At 50.3% G+C, this 13,538-nt stretch overlaps 1 protein-coding gene and 2 non-coding genes across 3 annotated transcripts in view; 2 read left to right on the top strand and 1 right to left on the bottom strand.

Annotated features, from left to right (window-relative positions):
• Nucleotides 1-13,120, top strand: part of C10H1orf35 (chromosome 10 C1orf35 homolog) — a 28,392-nt gene extending 15,272 nt beyond the window's left edge. The window contains exons 9-10 of the mRNA XM_060247906.1: nt 3,040-3,174; nt 12,360-13,120. Coding sequence (XP_060103889.1) covers nt 3,040-3,174; nt 12,360-12,702 — 478 coding nt within the window. The 3' untranslated portion in view covers nt 12,703-13,120. The remainder of the gene's footprint in view (nt 1-3,039; nt 3,175-12,359) is intronic.
• Nucleotides 33-104, bottom strand: TRNAP-GGG (transfer RNA proline (anticodon GGG)). The gene has a single exon. It is a non-coding gene; the product is annotated as a tRNA-Pro (tRNA).
• Nucleotides 2,180-2,251, top strand: TRNAT-AGU (transfer RNA threonine (anticodon AGU)). Its single transcript has one exon. It is a non-coding gene; the product is annotated as a tRNA-Thr (tRNA).
• Nucleotides 13,121-13,538: the final 418 nt, after the last annotated feature.

Here is a 13,538-nt window from a genome sequence, read left to right as displayed (position 1 = left end):
TTTCCTGCCTCCTTGCCTGGACTCTTTTTAGTTGGAGCTGCCGGGGATTGAACCTGGGACCTTCTGCTTCCCAAGCAGATGCTCTACCACTGAGCCACAGCCCCATTCATGGCTCTCCAGCTGAGGTTTTTCACACCTATTTGCCTGGACCCTTTTTAGTTGGAGATGCCGGGGATTGAACCTGGGACCTCCTGCTTCCCAAGCAGATGCTCTACCACTGAGCCACCGTCCCTCCCCTTAGACATATGAACATACGTCAACATATGAAGCTGCCTTATACTGAATCGGACCCTCGGTCCTTCAAAGTCAGTATTGTCTACTCAGACTGGCAGCGGCTCTCCAGGGTCTCAAGCTGAGGTTTTTCCTGCCTCCTTGCCTGGACTCTTTTTAGTTGGAGATGCTGGGGATTGAACCTGGGATCTTCTGCTTCCCAAGCAGATGCTCTACCACTGAGCCACAGCCCCATTCATGGCTCTTCAGCTGAGGTTTTTCACACCTATTTGCCTGGACCCTTTTTAGTTGGAGATGCCGGGGATTGAACCTGGGACCTCCTGCTTCCCAAGCAGATGCTCTACCACTGAGTCACCGTCCCTCCCCTTAGACATATGAACATACGTCAACATATGAAGCTGCCTTATACTGAATCGGACCCTCGGTCCTTCAAAGTCAGTATTGTCTACTCAGACTGGCAGCGGCTCTCCAGGGTCTCAAGCTGAGGTTTTCACACCTATTTGCCTGGACCCTTTTTTGGAGTTGCCGGGGATTGAACCTGGGACCTTCTGCTTACCAAGCAGATGCTCTACCACTGAGCCACCATCCCTCCCCCCTTTCTTTGTGACTTGCTGGCTTTCACACATGTTGAAAGCAGCAGTCTAAAGCTGACCTAACTTTTTGTTTAAGAGAAAGAGGAGCAGATCTTATTATCAATTTCAAACAATTTTATTAGTAACATATGGTAATAAATTTCAATTTCTTACATCATTAATAATCACTTTTTTTTAATCTATCCCATATATTCCTTTCTACCCACCCCTCCCCCCGTTACTTGACCCCCGCTGGTGTTATATACTTAAAATCTTAATATTAAAGGTACCCTTAATTAATAAGAACCAAAATTAATAGCCTCCTCCCTCTTGTACTTAGTCATTATCAAAAATTGCCCAATGTCCTTTTATTTTCCACTCTTTTTCTACGTATCTTCTGAACTTTTTCCACTCCATCTTAAATACTTCCAAATCGTAGTCTCTTAAGGTTCTTGTTAACTTGTCCATTTCACTCCATGTCATAACTTTTACAATCCAAACCCATTTCTCTGGTATTTTTTCTTGCTTCCACAACTGCGCATACAGTGTCCTAGCAGCTGAGAGCAAGTAAGGAGCAAATCTTATTATATTGGCTGTGAAATATGTCCAAAGCTAGCGAGAAGAAAGGGGTGGGAGGGCAGTGTTCCCTCTAGGCTGGGCCAATGAGTGAATTCCATACTCAAGCATGGGGGATATTTTCACTAACCTTTCAAAGGCCTTTTCGGCAAAAAAGAAATGTGCATACTTACGGTCGGGCTGGATGCTGCAGGAAAGACTACTATTTTGTACAAATTGAAACTTGGTAAAATAGTAACTACCATCCCTACTATAGGTAAGACGTTTTCGACTTGAACCACTTTCTACAGCAACTGCTCTCACACCAAAGCACCTTCTGCCAGATCAAACTAAGAAACTGTGGTGCCTTTTAGTGTAGTGATTGTGACGCTGAGAGGCATAAGGAGGAGAGTCTTGCTGAATCAGACCAGTGAAGGTTCATATAGTCCAGCATCCTGTTTCACACACTGGCCAACCAGAAGGTGTTCTCTGGGCGTCTCCATCATCTGGCAATTTCATAGTACAGCCTTAGAGGAAAGAGTTGACTATGGGGAGGGACGGTGGCTCTATGGTAGAGCATCTGCTTGGTAAGCAGAAGGTCCCGAGTTCAATCCCCGGCATCTCCAACTAAAAAGGGTCCAGGCAAGTAAAAACCTCAGCTTGAGACCCTGGAGAGCCATGAATGGGGCTGTGGCTCAGTGGTAGAGCATCTGCTTGGTAAGCAGGAGGTCCCAGGTTCAATCCCCGGCATCTCCAACTAAAAAGGGTCCAGGAGAATAGGCGTGAAAAACCTCAGTTTGAGACCCTTGAGAGCCATGAATGGGGCTGTGGCTCAGTGGTAGAGCTTCTGCTTAGTAAGCAGAAGGTCCCAGGTTCGATCCTTGGCATCTCCAACTAAAATGGGTCCAGGAGAATAGGTGTGGAAAACCTCAGTTTGAGACCCTGGAGAGCCATGAATGGGGCTGTGGTAGAGCTTCTGCTTGGTAAGCAGAAGGTCCCAGGTTCGATCCCCGGCATCTCCAACTCAAAAGGGTCCAGGAGAATAGGCGTAAAAAACCTCAGTTTGAGACCCTGGAGAGCTGCTGCCAGTCTGAGTAGACAGTACTGACTTTGATGGACTGAGTGTCTGATTCAGTTTATGGCAACTTCATATCTTTCTCATATCAGTAGCAGTGTTCCCTCTAAGCTGAGTTAGTGTGAGCTAGCTCACAGATGTTTAGCCTCCAGCGCACAGATTTTTGTCTTAGCTCAGGAAGGATGACCCCAGAGCACAATAATTCATCCAGTAGCTCACAACTTTAATGCCAACAGCTGACAAAGTAGAATTTTTGCCCACAAGACTCTGCCGCTTAAAGGGAACATTAGTGGGGGGGACCTCTCTCGACAATCTAAAAATGCTTGGTGTTTGTTTGGCCTGACACTGAAAAGACATTAAGGCTGGTGCCAGACAAAGGAATCTGAGCGTTCCATGAAACTCCACTGAAACAATTCCAAGCTGGCAGTTTGCTTTCCCCCCACCCCCGTTCTAAATGTGGTACAGTCTGGTCAGGACTGCACCAGATACCCGATTTCGCGCGGCGCCCGGCTCTTCCTTTCAGGAAGCCGAGTGGGTTCTGTCCTCAGCTGACCTGCCCAGAGGTCTTAGGAGTTTGCTGAGTAAGTCGCGACTCGTTCATTTCAGGCTGGAGGCCACCAAGAGATCCAGAAAGAAGGAGAAGAAGAAGAAGAAACACAAGAAAGAGAAGAAAAAGGAAAAACGCCACAAGAAGAAAGCCGCGTCGTCTTCTGCTTCCTCTTCCCCGGATGACAGAGAAAGGTATTTTGATGGCCGTTCATGGATCTGATCAGGGCCTTTTTTTTTTTGGTAACAGGAACTCCTTTGCATATTAAACCACGCAGCCCTGATTTAGTCGGCCCTCCTGGAGCTTACAATAGGTGCTGTAATAAGAGCCCTGCAAGCCCTTGGAGGATTGGCTACATCAGGGGTGTGCGGCTCAGGGCTTTTTTTGTAGCAAGACCTTTGCCTATTAGGCCACACCCCCCTGATGGAGCCAATCCTCCTGGAGCTTACAGCAGGCCCTGTACTAAGAGCCCTGTAAGGAATTCTAGCAGGACCTCCTTTGCATATTAGGCCACACACCCCTGATGTAGCCAGTCCTCCTGGAGCTTCCAGCAGGCCCTGCAAGAAGAGCCCTGTAAGGAATTCTAGCAGGACCTCCTTTGCCTATGAGGCCACGCACCCCTGATGTAGCCAATTCTCCTGGAGCTTCCAGCAGGCCCTGTGAGAAGAGCCCTGTAAGGAATTCTAGCAGGAGCTCCTTTGCATATTAGGCCACACACCCCTGATGTAGCCAATCCTCCTGGAGCTTACAACAGGCCCTGGAATAAGAGCCCTGTAAGGAATTCTAGCAGGACCTCCTTTGCATATTAGGCCACACACCCCTGATGTAGCCAATCCTCCTGGAGCTTACAGGAGGCCCTGTGCTAAGAGCCCTGTAAGGAATTCTAGCAGGACCTCCTTTGCATATTAGGCAACACACCCCTGATGTAGCCGATCCTCCAAGGGCTTGTAGGGGTGTCAAACATATGGCCTGGGGGCCAAATCAGGCCCCTGGAGGGATCCTGTCAGACCCCTGAGCAACTGCTTCCTTCTCCCTCTCTCTTGCTTCCTTCTGCATCACAGCTTGCTTTGCCAGGCTTGCTCAATCGCACAGGAGCTAAAGAGCAAAGCCTCTATTTTTTCCATTGACTAATAATAATAATAATAATAATAATAATATTTTATTTTTATATCCCGCCCTCCCCGCTAGGCGGGCTCAGGGCGGCTAACAGACACGGGAGTCTCATGATTCACATTAAACAATAATAGACATGGGAGTCCCGTGATTCATAAAACATAACAACTTAAACATTAATTACAATAAATTATTTAAAATACATAAAAACATATAAACATATAAGATAAAAAATAGGTGCTAAAATGATGTATTTAAGATGGCTAAATGTCTATTCATTCATTAATCAGGTTCTGTCTTAGTTGCCACATGGTGACTCAAATGCTAACTGAAAAAGAAATGTTTTGCAAGCCCTGCGGAATTGGTTCAGGTCCCGCAGGGCTCGCACCATCTCTGGGAGGTCGTTCCACCAGCGAGGGGCTATCACCGAGAAGGCCTGCTCCCTAGTGGCCTTCAGCCTAACTTCTCTTGGCCCAGGGATTGTTAATAAGTTCTGAGAACCAGACCTCAGTGCTCTCCGGGGTACATATGGGGAGAGGCGGTCCTTTAGGTAGGCAGGTCCTCGGCCATATAGGGCTTTAAAGGTAATAACCAGCACCTTATAGCGAACACGGTAGACAACCGGCAGCCAGTGCAGATTGCGCAGCCCAGGCCGTGCAGGCTCCCACCGTGGTAGTCCCTCCAGCAGCCTGGCCGCCGCGTTCTGGACTACCTGGAGTCTCCGTGTTCGGTACAAGGGCAGCCCCATGTAGAGGGCATTGCAGTAGTCTAACCTCGAAGTGACCGTTGCGTGGATCACAGTTGCCAGGTCGGTGCGTTCCAGGAAGGGGGCCAACTGCCTCGCCCTCTTGAGATAGAAGAAGGCGGATCTAGCAGTGGCAGCTACTTGGGCCTCCATTGATAGGGAGGACTCCAGTAGCACCCCCAGGCTCTTGACTTTGCGCACCGGTACCAGTGGCACACCGTCAAAGGCCGGTAAAGTAGTCTCCCCTCCCGGTCCGCCACGGCCCACGCAAAGGACCTCAGTCTTCGCCGGATTCAACTTCAGCCCGCTCAGCCTGAGCCAGTCAGCCACGGCTTGTAGTGCCCGGTCCAAATTTGCTGGGACATCACCAGCCCGGCCGTCCATCAATAGATAGAGCTGGGTGTCATCTGCATATTGATGGCAACCCAGCCCATACCTCCGTGCAATCTGGGCAAGGGGGCGCATAAAGATGTTAAACAGCATCGGGGAGAGGACTGCCCCCTGAGGCACTCCGCAATGGAGTGGATACCTCTGAGACAGTTCCCCCCCGATCGCCACCCTTTGTCCCCGACCCTCAAGAAAGGAGGAGAGCCACTGTAAGGCTAGCCCCCGAATTCCTGCGTCGGCGAGGCGGCGGGTCAGCAGCCGATGGTCAACCATATCGAACGCCGCCGATAGGTCTAACAACAGCAATACTGCCGAGCCGCCTCGATCCAGTTGCCGTCGGAGGTCATCCATGAGGGCGACCAGGACTGTTTCTGTCCCATGGCCCGGGCGAAAGCCGGACTGGCATGGGTCTAGGACGGAAGCGTCCTCCAAGAATTCCTGTAACTGCACCGCCACGGCCCTCTCGATTATTTTGCCTAAAAAGGGCAAGTTTGAGACCGGCCGGTAATGTGCCAATTCGGCCGGATCTGATGACGGTTTTTTCAGGAGAGGGCGGACCAGTGCCTCTTTCAGAGGTGTTGGAAAAACACCTTCTGAAAGGGATCGATTTATAATATCCCGTATAGGATATCTTAGTTCCTCCTGGCAGGCCTTAATTAGCCAGGAGGGGCAGGGGTCCAGATCGCAAGTCGTGGAACGTGCAGTGGCAAGAATTCTGTCGACTTCCTCCAAGCTGAGCGGGTCGAAGCAATCCAGAGTTGAATCAGAAGACACGCATTGGGCTTCGAGTCCACTTACTGCCTCCAAATTGGCGGGGCAGTCCTGGCGGAGCGATTGGACCTTATCCGCAAAGAATTTCGCGAAGGCCTCGCAGCCAATTTCCAATTCCTTAGCTTTAGAATTGCCCTGAGGCAATGTAGTCAGATTCCGAATTATTCTAAATAATTGGGCTGGGCGCGAATTTGCGGATGCAATCCTAGCCGCAAAGTATGTTTTCTTTGCGGCCTTGATTGCCATCTCATAGGACTTCATAAACTTCCTATAAGATGTTCTAGTCGCCTCGTCACGAGTGCGTCGCCATTGCCTCTCTAGCCGTCTAAGGCCTTGTTTCAGCTGGCGTAATTCCGGGGTATACCACGGAGCCAGCTTAATCCGAGGTCGCAGAGGGCGCCGAGGTGCGATCTCCTCGATGGCCCTAGAGAGCCGGCTATTCCAGGTCTCAATCAGGCCATCAAGGGAGCCGCCAGAGGGCCAGGAGTCCCGCAGAGCCATCTGGAACCGTTCCGGGTCCATTTGACTCCGTGGGCGAGCCATAATCGGCTCCTCGCCTAAACAGGTTCGGGGGGGCATATTCACACGGGCCTTGAGGGCGAAGTGATCCGACCATGGCACAACCTCTGTGGTTATATCGCTCACTACAATCCCGGCCGCAAAGATCAGGTCTAACATGTGTCCGGCCTGGTGGGTGGGGGTCACAACGAATTGAGAGAGTCCCAGTGTCGCCATGGAAGACACTAGGTCCGTCGCCTGACTGGAGGACGGGTCATCGGCATGGACGTTGAAGTCACCCGGGATTATCAGCCTTGGGTGCTCCAGCGCCCAGCCTGTCGCCGCCTCAAGCAGGGACGGTAAGGCGTTGGCCGGTGCGTTAGGCGTACGGTACACCAGCCCAATCGCCAACCCCTCTTCATCCCCCCACGCCAGCCCGGCACATTCAATGCCCTCAATCTTTGGGGCCGGGAGCGCCCTAAAGGAGTAAGCCTCCCGTGCAAATAATGCCACTCCTCCCCCCCGCCCGCTAGTCCGCGATTGGTGGAAGACCGAGTAACCTGGGGGAGCTGTTTGCGAGAGGGCCACTGTATCACCCTCCCGGATCCAGGTCTCGGTCACGCAAGCCAGGTCCATATTCTGCTCAAGCATGAACTCTCGAAGAGTTGAGGTCTTATTATTGATGGACCTGGCGTTGCATAACACCAATGACGGAGGCGGGTTGCTCCTGGTCCTGCTACCTGTCACCCTTGGGATGGGCCGCAGACTGGAGGGGGGCCGAGCACCGACTTGTCTCTGTCCGCCTCCCTTATAATATCTGCTCCCACCGCCATACCTCCCCCTCCCCAGGAGCACCGGAATCCCTGAGCCAGCCATTCCTCGCTGGCAGCAGCTGCAATGAAACTACTATCAGGCTGGCGTCTAATTACACACCCTCCTCACTCCGTCTAACTAAACCCTAATTCCAATTAACCCAAAAAACCCCTCCAATTCCTTATATGTATTTGATAAGGCTCCTCCCTTGGAGAGGAATAACTTGCTTTGCCAGGCTCTCTCAATTGCACAGCAGAGCTACTGAGCCAAGCCTCTCTTCCTTCTATTGGCTGAGGCTCCTCCCCATCCCGGTCCCCTGAAAGAGCCAGAGCTTCCTTTGCCCAGTTCCCTGGATCCCATGGGAGAAATACAAATAAAGCACCTAAGGCTTTAAGCATGTTTTAAGTTTTTGTAAAAAAATCTTTACTTGTGTTTGTCCATGTCCTTTGTAAAGTTTATATCTCTGCTACCTATTCTTAAATAGGTACATGCATGGCCCAGCCCAACAAGGTCTCATAGAGTCATAGAGTTGGAAGGGACCTCTAGGGTCATCTAGTCCAACCCCCTGCAAAATGCAGAAAACTCACAAACACCTCCCCCTAAATTCACAGGATCTTCATTGCTGTCAGATGGCCATCCTGCCTCTGTTTAAAAACCTCCAAGGAAGGAGAGCCCACCACCTCCCAAGGAGGAAGCCTGTTCCACTGAGGAACTGCTCTAACAGTCAGGAAGTTCTTCCTAATGTTGTGCTGGAAACTCTTTTGATTTAATTTCAACCCATTGGTTCTGGTCCTACCTTCCGGGGCCACAGAAAACAATTCCAGGACAGCCCTTCAAGTACTTGAAGATGGTGATCCTATCACCTCTCAGCCGCCTCCTCTCCAGGCTAAACATCCCCAGCTCCTTCAACTTTTCCTCATAGGACTTGGTCTCCAGACCCCTCACCATCTTTGTTGCCCTCCTCTGGACCCGTTCCAGCTTGTCTATATCCTTCTTAAAATGTGGTGCCCAAAACTGAACACAGTGCTCCAGGTGAGGTCTTACCAGAGCAGAGTAAAGCGATACCATCACATCACGTGATCTGGACACTAGACTTCTGTTGATACAGCCCAAAATTGCATTTGCCTTTTTAGCCACTGCATCACACTGTTGACTCATGTTCAGTGTATGATCCACTAAGACCCCTAGATCCTTTTCGCACATACTACTGCTAAGGCAAGTCTCCCCCATCCTATAACCATGCATTGGATTTTTCCTGCCTAAATGCAGAACTTTACATTTAGCCCTATTAAAATTCATTTTATTGGTTTTAGCCCAGTTTCCCAGCCTGTCGAGGTCATCCTGTATCCTGTTTGTGTCTTCTACTGTATTTGCAACCCTCCCAATTTGGCATCATCGGCAGATTTAATAAGCATTCCCTCTATTCCGTCATCCAAATCATGGATAAAGATGTTGAATAAAACAGGTCCCAGGACAGATCCTTGAGGCACTCCACTTGTCACTCCTCTCCAAGAGGATGAGGAACCATTTATGTCAGATCTGGCCCATTTATGTCAGATCTGGCCCCCTAGCTTACAGGGCTGTTAGTACAGGACCTACCGAAAGCTCCAGCAGGATTGGCTACATTGGGGGTGAGTGGCCTAATACGCAAAGGAGTTCCTGCTACAAAAAAAGGCCCTGGATCTGATTAGTTGCAAGCACACCACTCCTCTTTGAAATCAATTAATGTGGGGCTGTGGCTCAGTGAAAGAGCACATTATTTTGCAAGCAGAAAGTCTCTGATGTGATCTCTGGCAACTTTAGTTTAAAAGGATTTCGGGTCCCAGGTGCTGGGAAAGGCCTTCTTGAGCCCCCGAAGAACAGCTGCTAGTCAGAGCAAAGACAGACTAAGGGACTGACTTGGGGGGTAAGGCGGCTTTGTATATATTTATAAGCTAAAGTTCGACTCAACGGGAGACCTGAGCACACTGCAGAGGGGTGCGTGTATGTGGCTGCGCTTCCAAAAGTCTCCCACCAGAGAGTGCTGCATATAGCCCATTGATTCTTCCAAATGTTAGTTTCGTTGCATCTTGAAACGAAGCTGGAGTCCAGCTGTGCCTTTAAGACCAACGTAGCTTTATTCGGAATAGAAGCCTTCGTGTGTTCAAAGCGCACTTCGTCCGACAGTGGGATGGGGGTACATAAGAACATAAGAGAAGCCATGTTAGATCAGGCCAATGGCCCATCCAGTCCAACATTCTGTGTCACACAGCGGCCAAATATACACACACACACACACTGTGGCTAATAGCCACTGATGGACCTCTGGCTCCATATTTTTATCTAACCCCCTCTTGAAGGTGGCCATGCTTGTGGCCGCCACCACCTCCTGTGGCAGTGAATTCCACATGTCAATCACCCTTTGGGTGAAGAAGTACTTCCTTTTATCCATTTTAACCTGTCTGCTCAGCAATTTCATCGAATGCCCACGAGTTCTCGTATTGTGAGAAAGGGAGAAAAGTACTTCTTTCTCTACTTTCTCCATCCCATGCATTATCTTGTAAACCTCTATCATGTCACCCCTCAGTCGACGTTTCTCCAAGCTAAAGAGCCCCAAGCGTTTTAACCTTTCTTCATAGGGAAAGTGTTCCAACCCTTTAATCATTCTAGTTGCCCTTTTCTGGACTTTTTCCAATGCTATAATATCCTTTTTGAGGTGCGGTGACCAGAATTGTACACAGTATTCCAAATGAGACCGCACCATCGATTTATACAGGGGCATTATGATACTGGCTGATTTGTTTTCAATTCCCTTCCTAATAATTCCCAGCATGGCATTGGCCTTTTTTATTGCAAACGCACACTGTCTTGACATTTTCAGTGAATTATCTACCACGACCCCAAGATCTCTCTCTTGGTCACTCTCTGCCAGTTCACACCCCATCAACTTGTATTTGTAGCTGGGATTCTTGGCCCCAATGTGCCTTACTTCGCATTTGTACAGTGAGCAGTGCTACGTATAGCTGGTGGGCAGTGGTTAGGCATGCAAAATAGTACCAAGTTAGAATCCAGTGGCGGAACAATACAATCAACAGATTGAAAGAACAACCGGTTTGGTTTAGACACCACTTGTCGTGTTGCAAAACAGCAAAGGCAAGAAGCATGTCAGAATTGGAGGCTGACGGTTCCCACGCGACTGATGCTATCCAAACCGAACTTGCTAGTCTTTCAGTTTCTTAATTTCACTGTTTTGCCCTTGGATTCTAACTTGGTAGCGTTTTGCATGCTTAACCCCCCACCGACAAGCTCACTGTGCCCTATTTAATTGTCTGATGAAGTGTGCATGAACAGGAAAGCTTACACTCTGACTTCATTGGTCTTGAAAGCACTACCAGGCTCCTACTTTCTTCAGTTGCTTCAGACCAACACAGCTGCCCGCCTGGATCTAGCTGCATCTTAAAGATTCACCGTTTTATTGCAGAAGAACTTCTTTGTGGGCTAAACCCCACTGTTTCAGACGCACAAAATGAGTCCTCCCCAAGATCTCTCCCCCCTCCCCGCCACCATTGGCTGTTAGCTTGGGCCTGTGCAGTTGGTGAATGGGCAGGCTTAAAAGCAGCTGTGCCCTGTGCCCTGATCCCTCCCTCCATGTTTTCGCACCTCAATCCTGACAAATAAGAGGGATGTTTCCGAAGACCCTTTTGCTTGAGCCGTATTCGGCGTGTTGCGATGCGGGTGGCTTGGACGCGAGTTAGAATGTTCGTGAACGTCCCGTAACTGCTGCAGTGTGTGAGCCCAACTGCGAGAGTGGGAGGGCCCAGCGGGTTGGCTGGTTTGCCCGTCTCCTTGTCGCTTGAACAGTATGAACATATGAAGCTGCCTTATACCGAATCAGACTCTCAGTCCATCAAAGTCAGTCTTGTCTACTCAGACTGGCAGCGGCTCTCCAGGGTCTCAAGCTGAGGTTTTTCATACCTATTTGCCTGGACCCTTTTTTAGTTGGAGATGCCGGGGATTGAACCTGGGACCTTCTGCTTACCAAGCAGATGCTCTACCACTGAGCCACTGTCCCTCCCTAAAGTCAGTCTTGTTTTCTCAGACTGGCAGCGGCTCTCCAGGGTCTCAAGCTGAGGTTTTTCATACCTATTTGCCTGGTCCCTTTTTTAGTTGGAGATGCCGGGGATTGAACCTGGGACCTTCTGCTTACCAAGCAGATGCTCTACCACTGAGCCACTGTCCCTCCCTAAAGTCAGTCTTGTTTTCTCAGACTGGCAGCGGCTCTCCAGGGTCTCAAGCTGAGGTTTTTCATACCTATTTGCCTGGTCCCTTTTTTAGTTGGAGATGCCGGGGATTGAACCTGGGACCTTCTGCTTACCAAGCAGATGCTCTACCACTGAGCCACTGTCCCTCCCTAAAGTCAGTCTTGTTTTCTCAGACTGGCAGCGGCTCTCCAGGGTCTCAAGCTGAGGTTTTTCACGCCTATTTGCCTGGACTCTTTTTTAGTTGAGATGTCAGGGATTGAACCTGGGACCTTCTGCTTACCAAGCAGATGCTCTACCACTGAGCCACTGTCCCTCCCTAAAGTCAGTCTTGTTTTCTCAGACTGGCAGCGGCTCTCCAGGGTCCCAAGCTGAGGTTTTTCACGCCTATTTGCCTGGACCCTTTTTAGTTGGGCGATGCCGGGGATTGAACCTGGGACCTTCTGCTTACTAAGCAGATGCTCTACCACTGAGCCACTGTCCCTCCCCACTTGGCACTTTTGATTGTGCTTTGAAGAGGCGTCGGCCTTAACTGACCTTGCCTTCTTGGGAATAGGGTGGAGAGTATCCATTTAAACAGACGACAAGTTCAGCAGCGCAGTAACTTTGCTGGGGAGAAGTTGTGAAATCTCCGGATCTGGAGATCGTGGGTTTTTGGAAGCATGAACGAAGCCTCTTCTCTTATGCCACTGTCAAAGTCCCTGCAGGTATTTTGCAGCCGGGCCTCTCATGCTGCCTGACTCATCCCGTGCTCTGGGGGACGGCCAAGCACACCCGATGATCTGACCCGGCCACCTCTTGTGTTTTTGTGCAGACAAAGGCGGCCCGCCCTTCCTGCCGAGCTCCATCCATCATCCTCCCAGCAGGCCGGAGCCAGCTTCCCTGACGGCCATTCATCACCCTCCCGAGAAAAACAGAGACCGCCCAGCAGGTGGCGCCAAAGCCCAGCCTCCCCCGGCCATAGGAAGGAGAGGAACCCCTGTGGCCAGCGGTCGGGGACACGCTCTCCCGAGCCGGGGAGGAAGGATCGGCCGGGTTTGAGGGACAGCAGGAGTTCTCCCAGGAGCTGGGGTTCAGGGGGTCACAGAAGGAGGCGAAGCAAGTCCCCCGTAGCACACAGCGCCAGGAGGAGGCACGACACGGACTCCGACGATTGAATCCTTCCTCGGAACTGGGGAGGCTTTTTTAAAAAGAAAAGAAAGCCAGCGTCCGGTTCTCGGTCGTCCCCTTGGAGGTCAAGCTCTTTGCACCAGCACGAAGGAGACGGGAAGGCACAAAACGCCCTGCCTGTAATTCCTTTATGTGTCGCCGTCTGTGTTTTATGAGAGAGAGAGAGAGGTTGGTGAGAGCTGGACTACCGAAAGCGAGAAATCCGAAAATGCAAAAGCTTCCCTTGGCGCCGGAAGCATTCCGAAAGGGGAAAGCCATCTTTAGAGTTACACAAAAGTAACTCTTTTATTACTGCTGATAAATGTTACGGAGCGGGGAGGGGGCGGAGAAGGAAGTTAAATGTCTGCATGGCTTGGGCCTATAATCACTTCAGAGAAAGATAATAAACGTACAGATTTTCCGTTGCGCTGTTTCTGAGCACGGAGAGAGCACGATGGGATGTTCTTTTTAAAAATACCTACGGGAAGAAGAAGACGACTGCAGATTTATATCCGGCCCTTCTCTCTGAATCTCAGAGTCTTCAAGTGTCACAATCTCCTTTATCTTCCTCCGCCATAACAGACACCCTGTGAGGTGGGTGGGGCTGAGAGAGCTCTCTCAGAAGCTGCCCTTTCAAGGACAACTCCTGCCAAAGCTATGGCTGACCCATTCCAGCAGGTGCAAGTGGAGGAGTGGGGAATCAAACCCGGTTCTCCCAGATAAGAGTCCATGCACTTAATCACTACACCCAGCTGGCTCTCTATTAGAGCTATGGCTGACCCAAGGCCATTCCAGCTGCTGCAAGTGGAGGAGTGGGGAATCAAACCCAGTTCTCCCAGATAAG

Source organism: Heteronotia binoei, chromosome 10, assembly GCF_032191835.1.
Source record: "Heteronotia binoei isolate CCM8104 ecotype False Entrance Well chromosome 10, APGP_CSIRO_Hbin_v1, whole genome shotgun sequence".
Classification (NCBI taxonomy): Eukaryota; Metazoa; Chordata; class Lepidosauria; order Squamata; family Gekkonidae; genus Heteronotia; species Heteronotia binoei.
Note: the sequence above shows the minus strand (reverse complement) of the source record. Positions and strands in the feature narration are given on the sequence as shown.